This window comes from Arachis stenosperma, chromosome 3, assembly GCF_014773155.1.
Source record: "Arachis stenosperma cultivar V10309 chromosome 3, arast.V10309.gnm1.PFL2, whole genome shotgun sequence".
Lineage (NCBI taxonomy): Eukaryota > Viridiplantae > Streptophyta > Magnoliopsida > Fabales > Fabaceae > Arachis > Arachis stenosperma.
The window spans coordinates 74,664,468-74,677,040 of NC_080379.1; the positions used below are offsets into that span (position 1 = coordinate 74,664,468).

The following is a 12,573-nucleotide window of genomic DNA, read 5'->3' on the forward strand; positions in this document are numbered from 1 at the left end:
TGTGCACCACACGGCGTTTAAACGCCAGAATGGTGTGCAAAGGCATTTTACATGCCTATTTGGTGCAGGGATGGATTTCTTTGACACCTCAGGATCTGTGGACCTCACAGGATCCCCACCTACCTCGCCCTCTCTCTTTCCATTCATGGTCATCCCTTCTGTTTTTCATTCACCACTCACTTCTATCCACTCTTCCCCATTCACCTTCAAAATTCAAAACTCTTTCCCACCCAAACCCACCCATATAGCCGAATCCATCTCCCCTCACTCACCTCCTTTTTCTTCTTCTTCTTCTTCTTCTCCTCTTTCTTCTCTTGCTCGAGGGCGAGCAATATTCTAAGTTTGATGTGGTAAAAGCATAGCTTTTTGCTTTTCCATTACCATTAATGGCACCTAAGGCCAGAGAAACCTCAAAGGGAAGACAAAAGCTTCCACCTCTAAGTCATGGGAGATGGAAAGACTCATATAAGCCGTCATAGCTCAGTGGTAGAACATGTGGCTGTGAATCAAGAGATCCCTGAGATACCTCAGGGGATAAGTTGTCCTCCACTCAAAAATTGGAAGCAACTAAGGGTAGAAACACCAAAATTACTAGGAATCATTCAACAGAAGCAAGGAAGAGACATAGAGGAGCTCAAAGAGCACCATTGGACCTTCAAGAAGGCGCCACCCTCACTCAGGTGGATTCATTCCTTGTTCTTTATTTCTTTCTATTTTTCGGTTTTTAATTTGTGTTTATCTATGTTTTGTGTCTCTACTTCATGATCATTAGTATGTAACCATGTCTCAAAGTTATGAATAAAATCCATTAATCCTTCACCTCTCTTAAATGAAAAATGTTTTAATTCAAAAGAACAAGAAGTACATGAATTTCGAATTTATCCTTGAATTTTAATTTAATTATATTGATGTGGTGACAATACTTTTGTTTTCTGAATGAATGCTTGAATAGAGCATATTTTTGATCTTGTTGTTTATGAATGTTAAAATTGTTGGCTCTTGAAAGAATGATGAACAAAGAGAAATGTTATTGATGATCTGAAAAATCATGAAATTGATTCTTGAAGCAAGAAAAAGCAGTGAAAATTAAAAAGCTTGCGAAAAAAAAAAAGAAGGAGCAATAGAAAAAGCCACGAGCCCTTAAAACCAAAAGGCAAGGGTAAAAGGGATCCAAGGCTTTGAGCATCAATGGATAGGAGGGCCCAAAGAAATAAAATCCTGGCCTAAGCGGCTAAACCAAGCTGCCCCTAACCATGTGCTTGTGTCATGAAGGTCCAAGTGAAAAGCTAGAGACTAAGTGGTTAAAGTCGTGATCCAAAGCAAAAGAGTGTGCTTAAGAGCTCTGGACACCACTAACTGGGGACTCTAGCAAAGCTGAGTCACAATCTGAAAAGGTTCACCCAGTTATGTGTCTGTGGCATTTATGTATCCGGTGGTAATACTGGAAAACAAAGTGCTTAGGGCCACAGCCAAGACTCATAAGTAGCTGTGTTCAAGAATCAACATGCTTAACTAGGAAAGTCAATAACACCATCCGAAATTCTAAGTTCCTAGAGAAGCCAATCATTCTAAACTTCAAAGGAAAAAGTGAGATGCCAAAACTGTTCAGAAGCAAAAAGCTACAAGTCCTGCTCATCTAATTATAATTAATATTCATTGATATTCTGGAATTTATAGTATATTCTCTTCTTTTTATCCTATTTGATTTTCAGTTGCTTGGGGACAAGCAACAATTTAAGTTTGGTGTTGTGATGAGCGGATAATTTATACGCTTTTTGGCATTGTTTTTAGGTAGTTTTTAGTAAGTTCAAGCTACTTTTAGGGATGTTTTCATTAGTTTTTATGTTAAATTCACATTTCTGGACTTTACTAAGAGTTTGTGTGTTTTTCTGTGATTTCAGGTAATTTCTGGCTGAAATTGAGGGACTTGAGCAAAACTCTGAAAAAGGCTGACAAAAGGACTGCTGATGCTGTTGGAATCTGACCTCCCTGCACTCAAAATGGATTTTCGGGAGCTACAGAACTCCAAATGGCGCGCTCTCAACGGCGTTGGAAAGTAGACATCCAGAGATTTCTAGCAATATATAATAGTCCATACTTTATTCGGAAATTGACGACGTAACTTGGCGTTGAACGCCAAGTACATGCTGCTGTCTGGAGTTAAACGCCAGAAAAACGTCATGATCCGGAGTTGAACGCCCAAAACACGTCATAACTCAGAGTTCAACTCCAAGAGAAGCCTCAGCTCGTGGATTGATCAAGCTCAGCCCAAACATACACCAAGTGGGCCCCGGAAGTGGATTTATGCATCAATTACTTACTCATGTAAACCCTAGGAGCTAGTTTATTATAAATAGAACATTTAACTAATGTATTTGACATCTTTGAACGCATAGTTCTTAGACCATGGGGGCTGGCCATTCGGCCATGCCTGAACCTTTTACTTATGTATTTTCAACGGTGGAGTTTCTGCACACCATAGATTAAGGGTGTGGAGCTCTGCTGTACCTCAAGTATTAATGCAATTCTATTTTCTTCCATTCAATTCTATCTTATTCTTATTCCAAGATATTCATTCGTACCCAAGAACATGATGAATGTGATGATTATGTGACGCTCATCATCATTCTCACTTATGAACGCGCGTGATTGACAACCACTTCCGTTCTACATGCAACAGAGCTTGAATGTGTATTTCTTAGATTCCCCAACAGAATCTTCGTGGTATAAGCTAGATAGATGGCGGCATTTATGAGGATCCGGAAAGTCTAACCTTGTCTGTGGTATTCCGAGTAGGATCCTGGGAATCCGGAAAGTCTCACCTTGTCTGTGGTATTCCGAGTAGGATTCCGGTAATGAATGACTGTGACGTGCTTCAGACTTGCAAGTGCTGGGCGTTAGTGACAGACGCAAAAGAATCAAGGGATTCTATTCCAGTAGGCACGGGAACCAACCAGTGATTAGCCGTGCTGTGACAGAGCGCGTGAGCATAGTTTTCACTGCGAGGATGGGATGTAGCCTTCGGCCAGGTGATGCCTCCAGACGATTAGCCATGCGATTGACAGCCGCAGAGGACCATTTTCCCGAGAGGATTAAAAGTAGCCATCGTCGAACGGTGAACCCCTATATACAGCTTGCCATGGAAAGGAGTAAGAAGGATTGAGTTGAAGCAGTAGGAAAGTAGGCGTCCTTGAGCCATACAGTATCTCCATATGCTTATCTGAAATTCCCACCAATGAATCTGCATAAGTATTCTATCCCTTTTTATTTTCTGTTTATTATTTATTTTAGAAAATCCATAATCAATTGGGATCGACCCTTACTCGCGTAAGGTTTATTACTTGGACGACCCAGTACACTTGCTGGTTAGTTGTGCGGAGTTGTGAATTGAATTTTAGACCTCGTGATATTGAGCACCAAGTTTTTGGAGCCATTACCGGGGATTGTTTCGAGTTAGAAAAGAATGAATCACAATTTCGTCCACCAGCAAGCTATGGTCACCTTGTAAATCTTAGTCAGGCAGACTCAAATGGTTATGAATGATGAATAAAACATAAAGATAAAGATAGAGATACTTATGTAATTCATTGGTGGGAATTTCAGATAAGCGTATGAAGATGCTTTGTCCCTTCCGTCTCTCTGCTTTCCTACTGTCTTCATCCAATCGTTCTTACTCCTTTCCATGGCAAGCTGTATGTTGGGCATCACCGTTGTCAGTGGCTACAATCCCGTCCTCTCAATGAAAATGTTCAACGCACCCTGTCATGGCACGGCTAATCATCTGTCGGTTCTCAATCAGGTTGGAATAGAATCCATTGATTCTTTTGCGTCTGTCACAAACGCCCAGCCTTCAGAAGTTTGAAGCTCGTCACAGTCATTCAATCATTGAATCCTACTCAGAATACCACAGACAGGGTTTAGACCTTCCGGATTCTCTTGAATGCCGCCATCAACTCTAGCTTATACCACAAAGATTCCGATTAAAGAATCCAAGAGATAAACATTCAAGCCTTGTTTGCTTGTAGAACGGGAGTGGTTGTCAGGCACGCGTTCATAAGTGAGAATGATGATGAGCGTCACATAATCATCACATTCATCATGTTCTTAAGTGTGAATGAATATCTTCGAATAAGAACAAGCTGAATTGAATAGAAGAACAATAGTAATTGCATTAATACTCGAGGTACAGCAGAGCTCCACACCTTAATCTATGGTGTGTAAAAATTCCACCGTTGAAAATACATAAGAACAAAAGTGATCGTTGGCTTCGGCCCCAGAGAGGGAACCAGAAGAACCAAGATGAAAATACAATAGTAAAAGGTCCTATTTGTAGAGAACTAGTAGCCTAGGGTTTACAGAAATGAGTAAATGACATAAAAATCCACTTCCGGGCCCACTTGGTGTGTGCTTGGGCTGAGCATTGAAGCATTTTCGTGTAGAGACTCTTCTTGGAGTTAAACGCCAGCTCTTATGCCAGTTTGGGCGTTTAACTCCCATTCTTGTGCCAGTTCCGGCGTTTAACGCCGGACATTCTTGAGCTGATTTGGAACGCCAGTTTGGGCCATCAAATCTTGGGAAAAGTATGGACTATTATACATTGCTGGAAAGCCCAGGATGTCTACTTTCCAAAGCCGTTGAGAGCGCGCCAATTGGGCTTCTGTAGATCCAGAAAATCTACTTCGAGTGCAGGGAGGTCAGAATCCAACAGCATCTACAGTCCTTTTCAGTCTCTGAATCAGATTTTTGCTCAGGTCCCTCAATTTCAGCCATAAAATACCTGAAATCACAGAAAAACACACAAACTCATAGTAAAGTCCAAAAAAGTGAATTTTAACTAAAAATAATAAAAATATAATAAAAACTAACTAAAACATACTAAAAACAATGCCAAAAAGCGTACAAATTATCCGCTCATCAGGAGCTCTGTTGTAATTTGATGGATCAATACTAGTTTTCATTATTCTTCTTCTATCTTCTCTCTTGATTTTACTTGAAAGCTTTCGATCTTCATCCCATTAGGTAGTTATCTTGGAAAAGAAACTATTCAAACTTGGATCTCTTCTGAGCCTTAAAAGAGGAATGAAGAGATCAAGCTAGAAATGCTTTCTCATGCTGGACCAAATTGGGTTTGGATGGATATGTGACTATAATCCTCTCAATACTTGATTTGGGAAATGCATGTGGTATAATCAGTGACCACACTTCATCTCTTCTCATGAGCAATTGACCAAGGAATTGGCTATTGATCAAGATTTGAGAGATTGAATTGCAAGAAATTGTAATTCAATCAATTAAGATTGCCAATGAGATCAATGAGTGCATTGATTGAGGAAGAGATGAAAATGAACTTGATCCGGAGAATTGCAACATCTCCTGCGCCCAATAAACTCCCCAATTCTGATCTCACCCATTCTCTTTAATTTCTGCGTTTACTTTTATGAGCAAACACCCCATTCCCATTTACAATTCTGCAACTTACTTTCAGTCATTTACTTTCAGCCCTTTAATTCTAGCATTTACTTTTTCTGTCATTTACATTCCAGCCATTTTAATTTCTGCAAATCTCAACCCAGACTCTGAATTCGCTAAACTAGAACATTCTTCTAATTAAAGTTGCTTGATCAATCAATCCCTGTGGGATTCGACCTCACTCTATTGTGAGTTTTTGCTTGACGACAAATTCGGTACACTTGCCGAAGGAAATTTGTTGAGAGACAGTTTCCACCTGCATCAAGTTTATGGCGCCGTTGCCGGGGATTGATTGTGCATCAACAATGATTAAATTAGGAGATCACTAGATTAAGCATTTTTTTTTCTGTTTGAGTAATTTACTTTCTGTCTTAATTAACTTCTTCCCTTCCCCCTCTACTCTTTCGTGTTCTTTGTTATTTACCATTCATTTTGCTAACCCACTAACTGTTTGATATATTGCACCACTCACAACTAACAGTAATTCTGACAGCAATACTATCTGCACATATTATTACTTGCTTGTACTTGTTGGTTGTATGACAGGGAGAAGAAGCGGGGCTTCAACTTCCTTCGATTCCGAACCAGAGAGGACCCTCCTTAGATTAAGGAGGTAAGCAAACATTTTGAAGAGGCTAAAACCAGTGCTGAAGAGGAGGAGGAACACTTTGAACTAAACATGAAAAACCAACATGAAGAAGAGGCTCATAACCATGAAGAGGAGGTTCATAATCAAGGCCATGCCAACCGTGCTAAGGAGGATAAAAGAGTCTTAGGATCCTATATCAATCCTAATCCTGGAAACTGTGGGAGCAGCATTCAGAAGCCCACCATACATGCCAACAATTTCGAGCTAAAACCTCAGCTCATCACTCTTGTGCAGAATAATTGCTCATTTGGAGGAGGTGCTAAAGAAGATCCGAATCAACACTTGACCACCTTCTTGAGGATTTGTGATATAGTGAAGTCCAATGGAGTCCACCAGGATGTCTATAGGCTGCTCTTGTTCCCTTTTTCACTCAGGGACAAGTCATTCAAATGGCTTGAATCCTTCCCAAAAGAAAGCCTGACAAATTGGGAGGAGGTAGTGAATAAGTTTTTGGCAAGGTTTTATCCCCCTCAAAGGATCAATAGGCTGAGAACTGAAGTGCAGACGTTCAGACAGCAAGATGGGGAGACACTTTATGAAGCCTGGGAAAGGTTCAAAGACCTAACAAGGAGATGCCCACCAAAGATGTTTAATGAGTGGGTCCAACTTCACATCTTCTATGAAGATCTTTCCTATGAGTCAAAGAAGGCTGTGGATCATTCATCAGGAGGATCTATGAACAAGAAGAAAACCATTGAAGAAGCCATAGATGTCATCGAAACAGTTGCCAAGAATGACTACTTCTATGCCTCTGAAAGAAGTAACACTAGAGGAGTAATGGAGCTGAACCACATGGATGCACTGTTAGCCCAAAACAAGATGATCACCAAGCAGCTAGCTGACCTCACCAAGAAGATGGAGAGGAACCAAGTGGCAACCATCACCACTTCACCAACAACCCAAGAAGGAATGGATGAAGAGGCAGAGGGTAATCTTGAGCAAGCCAACTACATTGGAAATTCACCCAGACAGAACCATGATCCATACTCCAAAACCTACAACTCTGGATGGAGGAACCACCCAAATTTTGGGTGGGGGAATCAGCAAGATCAAGGCCAAGACCAGAGACGTTACAACTCCAAAACAATGTAGCTCATCAACAATTCACATAGAGGACATATCAACATCCCCACAACAACCACTCTCCACACCTATATCAAAACCAAAACAACACCTCTACTCCCAATCCACCATCATTTGATGACAAGCTCTCTAAGATTGAAACCTTACTTAAAGGAATATGCCAAGAGATTCAAGAGAACAAGGTGTTCAAAGAGGAGGTGCGAGCCAATATTAAGAACCAGGGAGAGACCATCAAGAAGCTGGAATTCCAAGTGGGATGCTTAGCTGAGAAGATTCCTAAACCTACTGATGGCTTCCTAAGTGATACGGAGAAAAACCCAAGAGGAGAAGCAAAGAAAGTAAGATGGGAAGATTTCAAAATGATCACTACAAGTGATCAAGAGGATGAAGACAAGCAAAGTAAACTCTCCCAACAGCCTGAAGACAACTCAATAGAGGAGGAGGATAGAGATCACCAAGAACCAGAAATCTCACAACAAGAGTTGCTTAGGCTCTATGCACCATTTCCCCAACTGCTCAATGGTGCTGTGGGGAAGAGAATATACTCAAGGTTTCTAGACTTGTTTGCATCTCTGCATGTGAACATACCATTCATCAAGGCCATCCAACAAATGCCTGCATTCATCAAGTATATGAAGGAACTTCTTCCCAGGAAAAGCTCACTCAAAGGAGGCCAAACTATAGTGTTGAACAAGGAATGTAGTGCCCTTATTCAACCTGAGTTACCTGCAAAAAGAAAAGACCCAGGGAGTTTTCACATCCCCTGTGCCATAGGAGAAACAATGTTCGATAGAGCACTTTATGATTTGGGGGCAAGCATCAACTTACTGCCATTATCCTTGGTAAAGAGGCTGCAAATCAATGAGATAATGCCCACAGATGTGGTCATCAGACTGGCTGACAAGACTCAAAAGCAAGCAATAAGAGTGGTGGAAAATGTGTTGCTAAAGGTTGGGAAATACTTTCTCCCAACAGACTTTGTCATCCTGGACATAGAAGAGAGTCACACTCACCTAATCATATTGGGAAGATCCTTCCTAGCTACAGCCAGAGCACTCATAGATGTGGAGCAAGGGGAGCTAATATTGAGGATCCATGATGAACGACTCAGCTTTAATATCTTCAAATTCTCACGAGAAGCAGACCAAGAGCACAAGGAACCAAGCAAAGATTATAATGAGATGTTGAAGGAGGAAGAAAGCACTGAAGCACACCCAACCTATCTGGAGACCCCTTTGGTTGATAAACAAGGGAAATAGCAACCACCACAGCTCAAGGAAAAGTTGGAGGAACCTAAACCTCTAGAGGGATGTGAAGACAACATCAAAACCCCCTTAGAGGAGGAAGTCATCAAGAGCAAGGCAATATCAAAAGACACAAGGAAGAAGGTACCAAGGAGGTGGAGGAAAAAAAAGATCCCTACGGAAGACTTTTCTCCAAGGGATAGAGTGATCTCAGCTTACTTCTCAGATATTCCCCCTAATCTCCCTACTGTACCATCTCAGTTACCTAAGGTCTTCACAATCAATAGAGTTCTTTCCCTGGAACATGTAGAGATCATTGATACAACCAATGGATACAAGTCCACAGCAAGAGGGGAGGACTTCAAGCATTACCAACCACCCTGATGAGGGAGAAACGTCAAGCTAGTGACGCTAAAGAAGCGCTTCATGGGAGGCAACCCATGTTTTATATGCTTTTAGAAGATAGTGAATAAATCAACATTTATGAATTCCAACCCAAACTTGAGAAACACTTGGCGAAAACCTTATTGTGCAGTATATAGTGAGGAACAAGTTTGGTGTTCAAAGCAAACCAAGATGCATGCTAGTCTTGGGAGCTTTGAACAAAAACTTTTCATCACAGTGCTCCAAACTAAGTTTGGTGTCACCCCATGGTGCCACCAAAATGCACATAAGGACCCACCAATAGTTAGTTAGTTAGTTGAAATTCATAAATAAATAATCTAATCTTTTCTTTTCTTTATTAGTTATAGCCGTAAAGGCTAAATTGTCTTTTTAAATATTATGTTTTACTTTTCTTATTTCATCTTTATAGGGAAAAGAAAAGGAGCATTGATGGGGATTGATTAGACAATTAAATGGGGGAGGTTCGACCACTTCATGAAGAGAACTACACACTTGTATCAAGAAGGAACGCATGGGGAAACGTTGCCATGCAACATTGAAGAAAGGAGACCCTTGAAGACCGAACCATTCACTCTTATTAAGCGAAGATCCTTGTCCTTCCTTCATGCACAACCCCAACCGTCCGTTAAGCAACCATTCTTGTAATCCACACCTTCCGTTCTCTCATGATCTCCCTATATAAGGGAACCTTAATGCAGCCTCACTCCTCACATTCAAATCCCCACTCTCCACACTTCATACTTTTGGCGTGCTAAACCCCTTCATCACAATTTGTCCTAGCCAACCCATTCTTCACCTATCCGTATCCTCAAATCACCTCAAAACAGCAACTCAAACTCATGGCATCATCAAGCTCAAAGAGGAAAAAGAGAAAGGAACCCATGGAGAGTGTTCCATTCGATGAGAAGAGATTCAAAACTGCCTTTCATGAACGTGAATTTGAGCGGATAAGGGTCAGAAAGATATTACCAGAATTAATCTTCCAAATCAATGCAAATGAGTCACCACAGATTTGGGAGAAAATCGAAGAGAGAGGGTGGCAATTGCTCACAAGTCTAGAGGGGAAGATTAATGGAAACCTCATCAAAGAATTCTATGCAAATGTAGTGAGAGAAGACAAGACCAAGGCCCCAACCTTCAAAAGCTATGTGAGAGGAAAGGAGGTGGACTTCAGCCCAAATGCCATAACAAGAGCTCTTCACCTGAAATCACCTCATTTTGATGAGGCCAGCTATCAGGAAAGGATAAGTAAAAGCCCTGACAATGATGAGCTCACAGAGATAGTGACGGACATCTGTGTTATAGCAGCTGATTGGGAGAGGTACGTAGATGGGAGACCTAAGTTCATCAAGAGGGGAGACCTTAGCCCTGAAGCCAAGGGGTGGTTTGAACTCGTAAGGAGGTCCATTCTACCAGCTGCAAATAATTTAGAGGTAAACATCAATCGAACTACTATGGTACATTGCTTAGTACAGGGTGGGGAGATCAATGTGCACGAACTCATCGCTGAGGGGATTCAAGATTCAGCTAAGAAGGCTGATTCAGGTGCCAAGCGCTGGTACCCTAGCACCATTCTCAGGTTGTGCAACAAGGCCAAAGTAGTATTTGAGGACAGCAATCCAGACTGGGTGAACCCAGGGAGGCCAGTTACACTCGAGCGATTGGTCTATACCACACCTGCTCAGCAACAAAGAAGGCCACATATAGGAAAGCAAAAAGCCAAGGAAGGAACTCATCAAGAGAAATATCATCAGGAAGAATATCAACAAGAAGAGCATCATGACCTAGCCAACCTGAATATGACTCACCTTCTAAGAGCCATTGAGGATTTGGGAATGAGACATATGGAGGGACAAGAGCAAATACTTCACATTCAGTCCAACCGGATGAGACAACAAGAAGAGTGGCAGAAACAACACATGGAGCAGCAACAGGAGCAATACTCCCAACTCACTCAAGCCATCCACCAAGTTATTGAGAGGCAAGAGCGTCAAGATAAACGCCTTCAAGAACTCAACCAGCGGCAACTAGCTCAAATGAAATCATTCAATGAGTTCAATGTGCTGAATGAAGGAAGGCAGTTACATAGGGAGGAGTTCAACGTAAACACTCAGGCCAGGTTGAACTACATGTCCAGCAATATGCATTATCTACATTATGCTATTCCAACATATGATGAGGTCCAAAAAGAGTTTGTTGAACAAGAAGAAAGGAAGGTGAAACAGCAGAAGGACACACTAAAGAAGAAGATGGAAGATGCTGGTTTCTAGAAGAAACTGCTTGGGAAAGGCAAAGGAAGTGGGAGCACAAGCACTCAAGAAAAACACCAAGAGGACAAGCAAGAAGGAGAGCATGGGCAACCACAAGAGTAAAAGGTGGTGGAGCTCCTTCTTTGGTCTCTCTTTTTTCATTTTGAAATAAGGAAGATCTTGTATGAAATAGAACATGCTTCCATACTAGTTTGAACAACTTTCAATTATGCAATTTAAGTTTTCTGTTGAAAAAGTCTATGCTTGCAAGTCTTTATGTTACTGCATCATACCATTACTTATTGTATGCTTGAATCAAATGAAAAGAGAATGTTTATGTTATAAAAGACCAAAGTGGAGTTCATAATATGGAAGTGCATTCATTAGTCTTTGGTGTGATCATAAGTTAGCTAAGTTGGTTCAACCATAAGGTGGGATGACAACTATCTGTCCTGAATACTATACTTTGAATATACCCATGAGACTAAGTAAATAACAAGATCCTAATAAGAGAAAGGGAAAGAACACTTATAGTGAAAAACAAAAGAAAAAGAGTAAGCAATAAGGCTAGGTACCAATGGTTTTAATCTTGAGGCATGTGTCTGTGGTGTTCCTGTGTAAGGGATTTACTTGGATGAATAAGCTCTTAGGGGTGCCTTATCACTTGGTAACTTGGGTTAACTAACTCGGGATTATCAGCTGAAAGTCCACTATCAAGAGTAACCCTCACTACAGAGCATTTAGTAACCCAAAGAGGTGCTGGACACCAAGGTTTCAAGAAGGAAAATAAATGAACCAGATGCCTGTGGTGTGTATGTATGGGGGAGAGACTTGAGGGAGTAAGTCCTTAGGGATGTCTCATCATCTAGCACCTTGAACCAACTGGTTCGGGAGTGTTGGCTGAAAGCTTATCTTAAAGAGTTGCCCCCTTACAGAGCACTTAGCTTGAAGAACACAAATAAGCCCTGGAATGACAATAAAAGGATCAATAAAAGTCTCATGGGATGTAAGCAAAGTTAGTGTTTTAGGACATGATAAAGGTCTGAAAGCCAATAATGGAATGAACCTAAGTTGCTTAGGGACAAGACTTCCACAAAAATGACGCATTTCTCGTGGCACTCCATTCATCATTCTCTTGTTTCAGTACTTGCTTAGGGACAAGCAAGCTTTAAGTTTGGTGTTGTGATGCCAGGGCATCTTGGCCAGTTTTACTAACCTTTTCTTTACTGTTTTTAGAGTAGTTTCATGCATTTCTTTAGGAAATAAGCTAGTTTTGGATAGATATTCACTTACGCCTTGATTCAAGCATACATTGTGCATTTTACATGATTTCATGAGGATTTTGCATGAGTTTAGTGACAAATTGTATGTTGCATTACCCATGACTTGGATTAGAACTTTGATGCACTCTATTGCTTGATTTCAGAACCAAAGGAAGCAAGGAAGAATCACTTAGCAGTCACGTTAATCTAAT

General features: G+C 41.0%; 1 protein-coding gene across 1 annotated transcript; it reads left to right on the plus strand.

Annotated features, from left to right (window-relative positions):
* Positions 1–6,937: 6,937 nt before the first annotated feature.
* Positions 6,938–8,460, plus strand: LOC130966266 (uncharacterized). The gene is made up of 2 exons (XM_057891054.1): positions 6,938–7,046; positions 7,355–8,460. The coding sequence occupies exons 1-2, from the start codon at positions 6,938–6,940 to the stop codon at positions 8,458–8,460; spliced, it is 1,215 nt and encodes a 404-aa protein (XP_057747037.1).
* Positions 8,461–12,573: the final 4,113 nt, after the last annotated feature.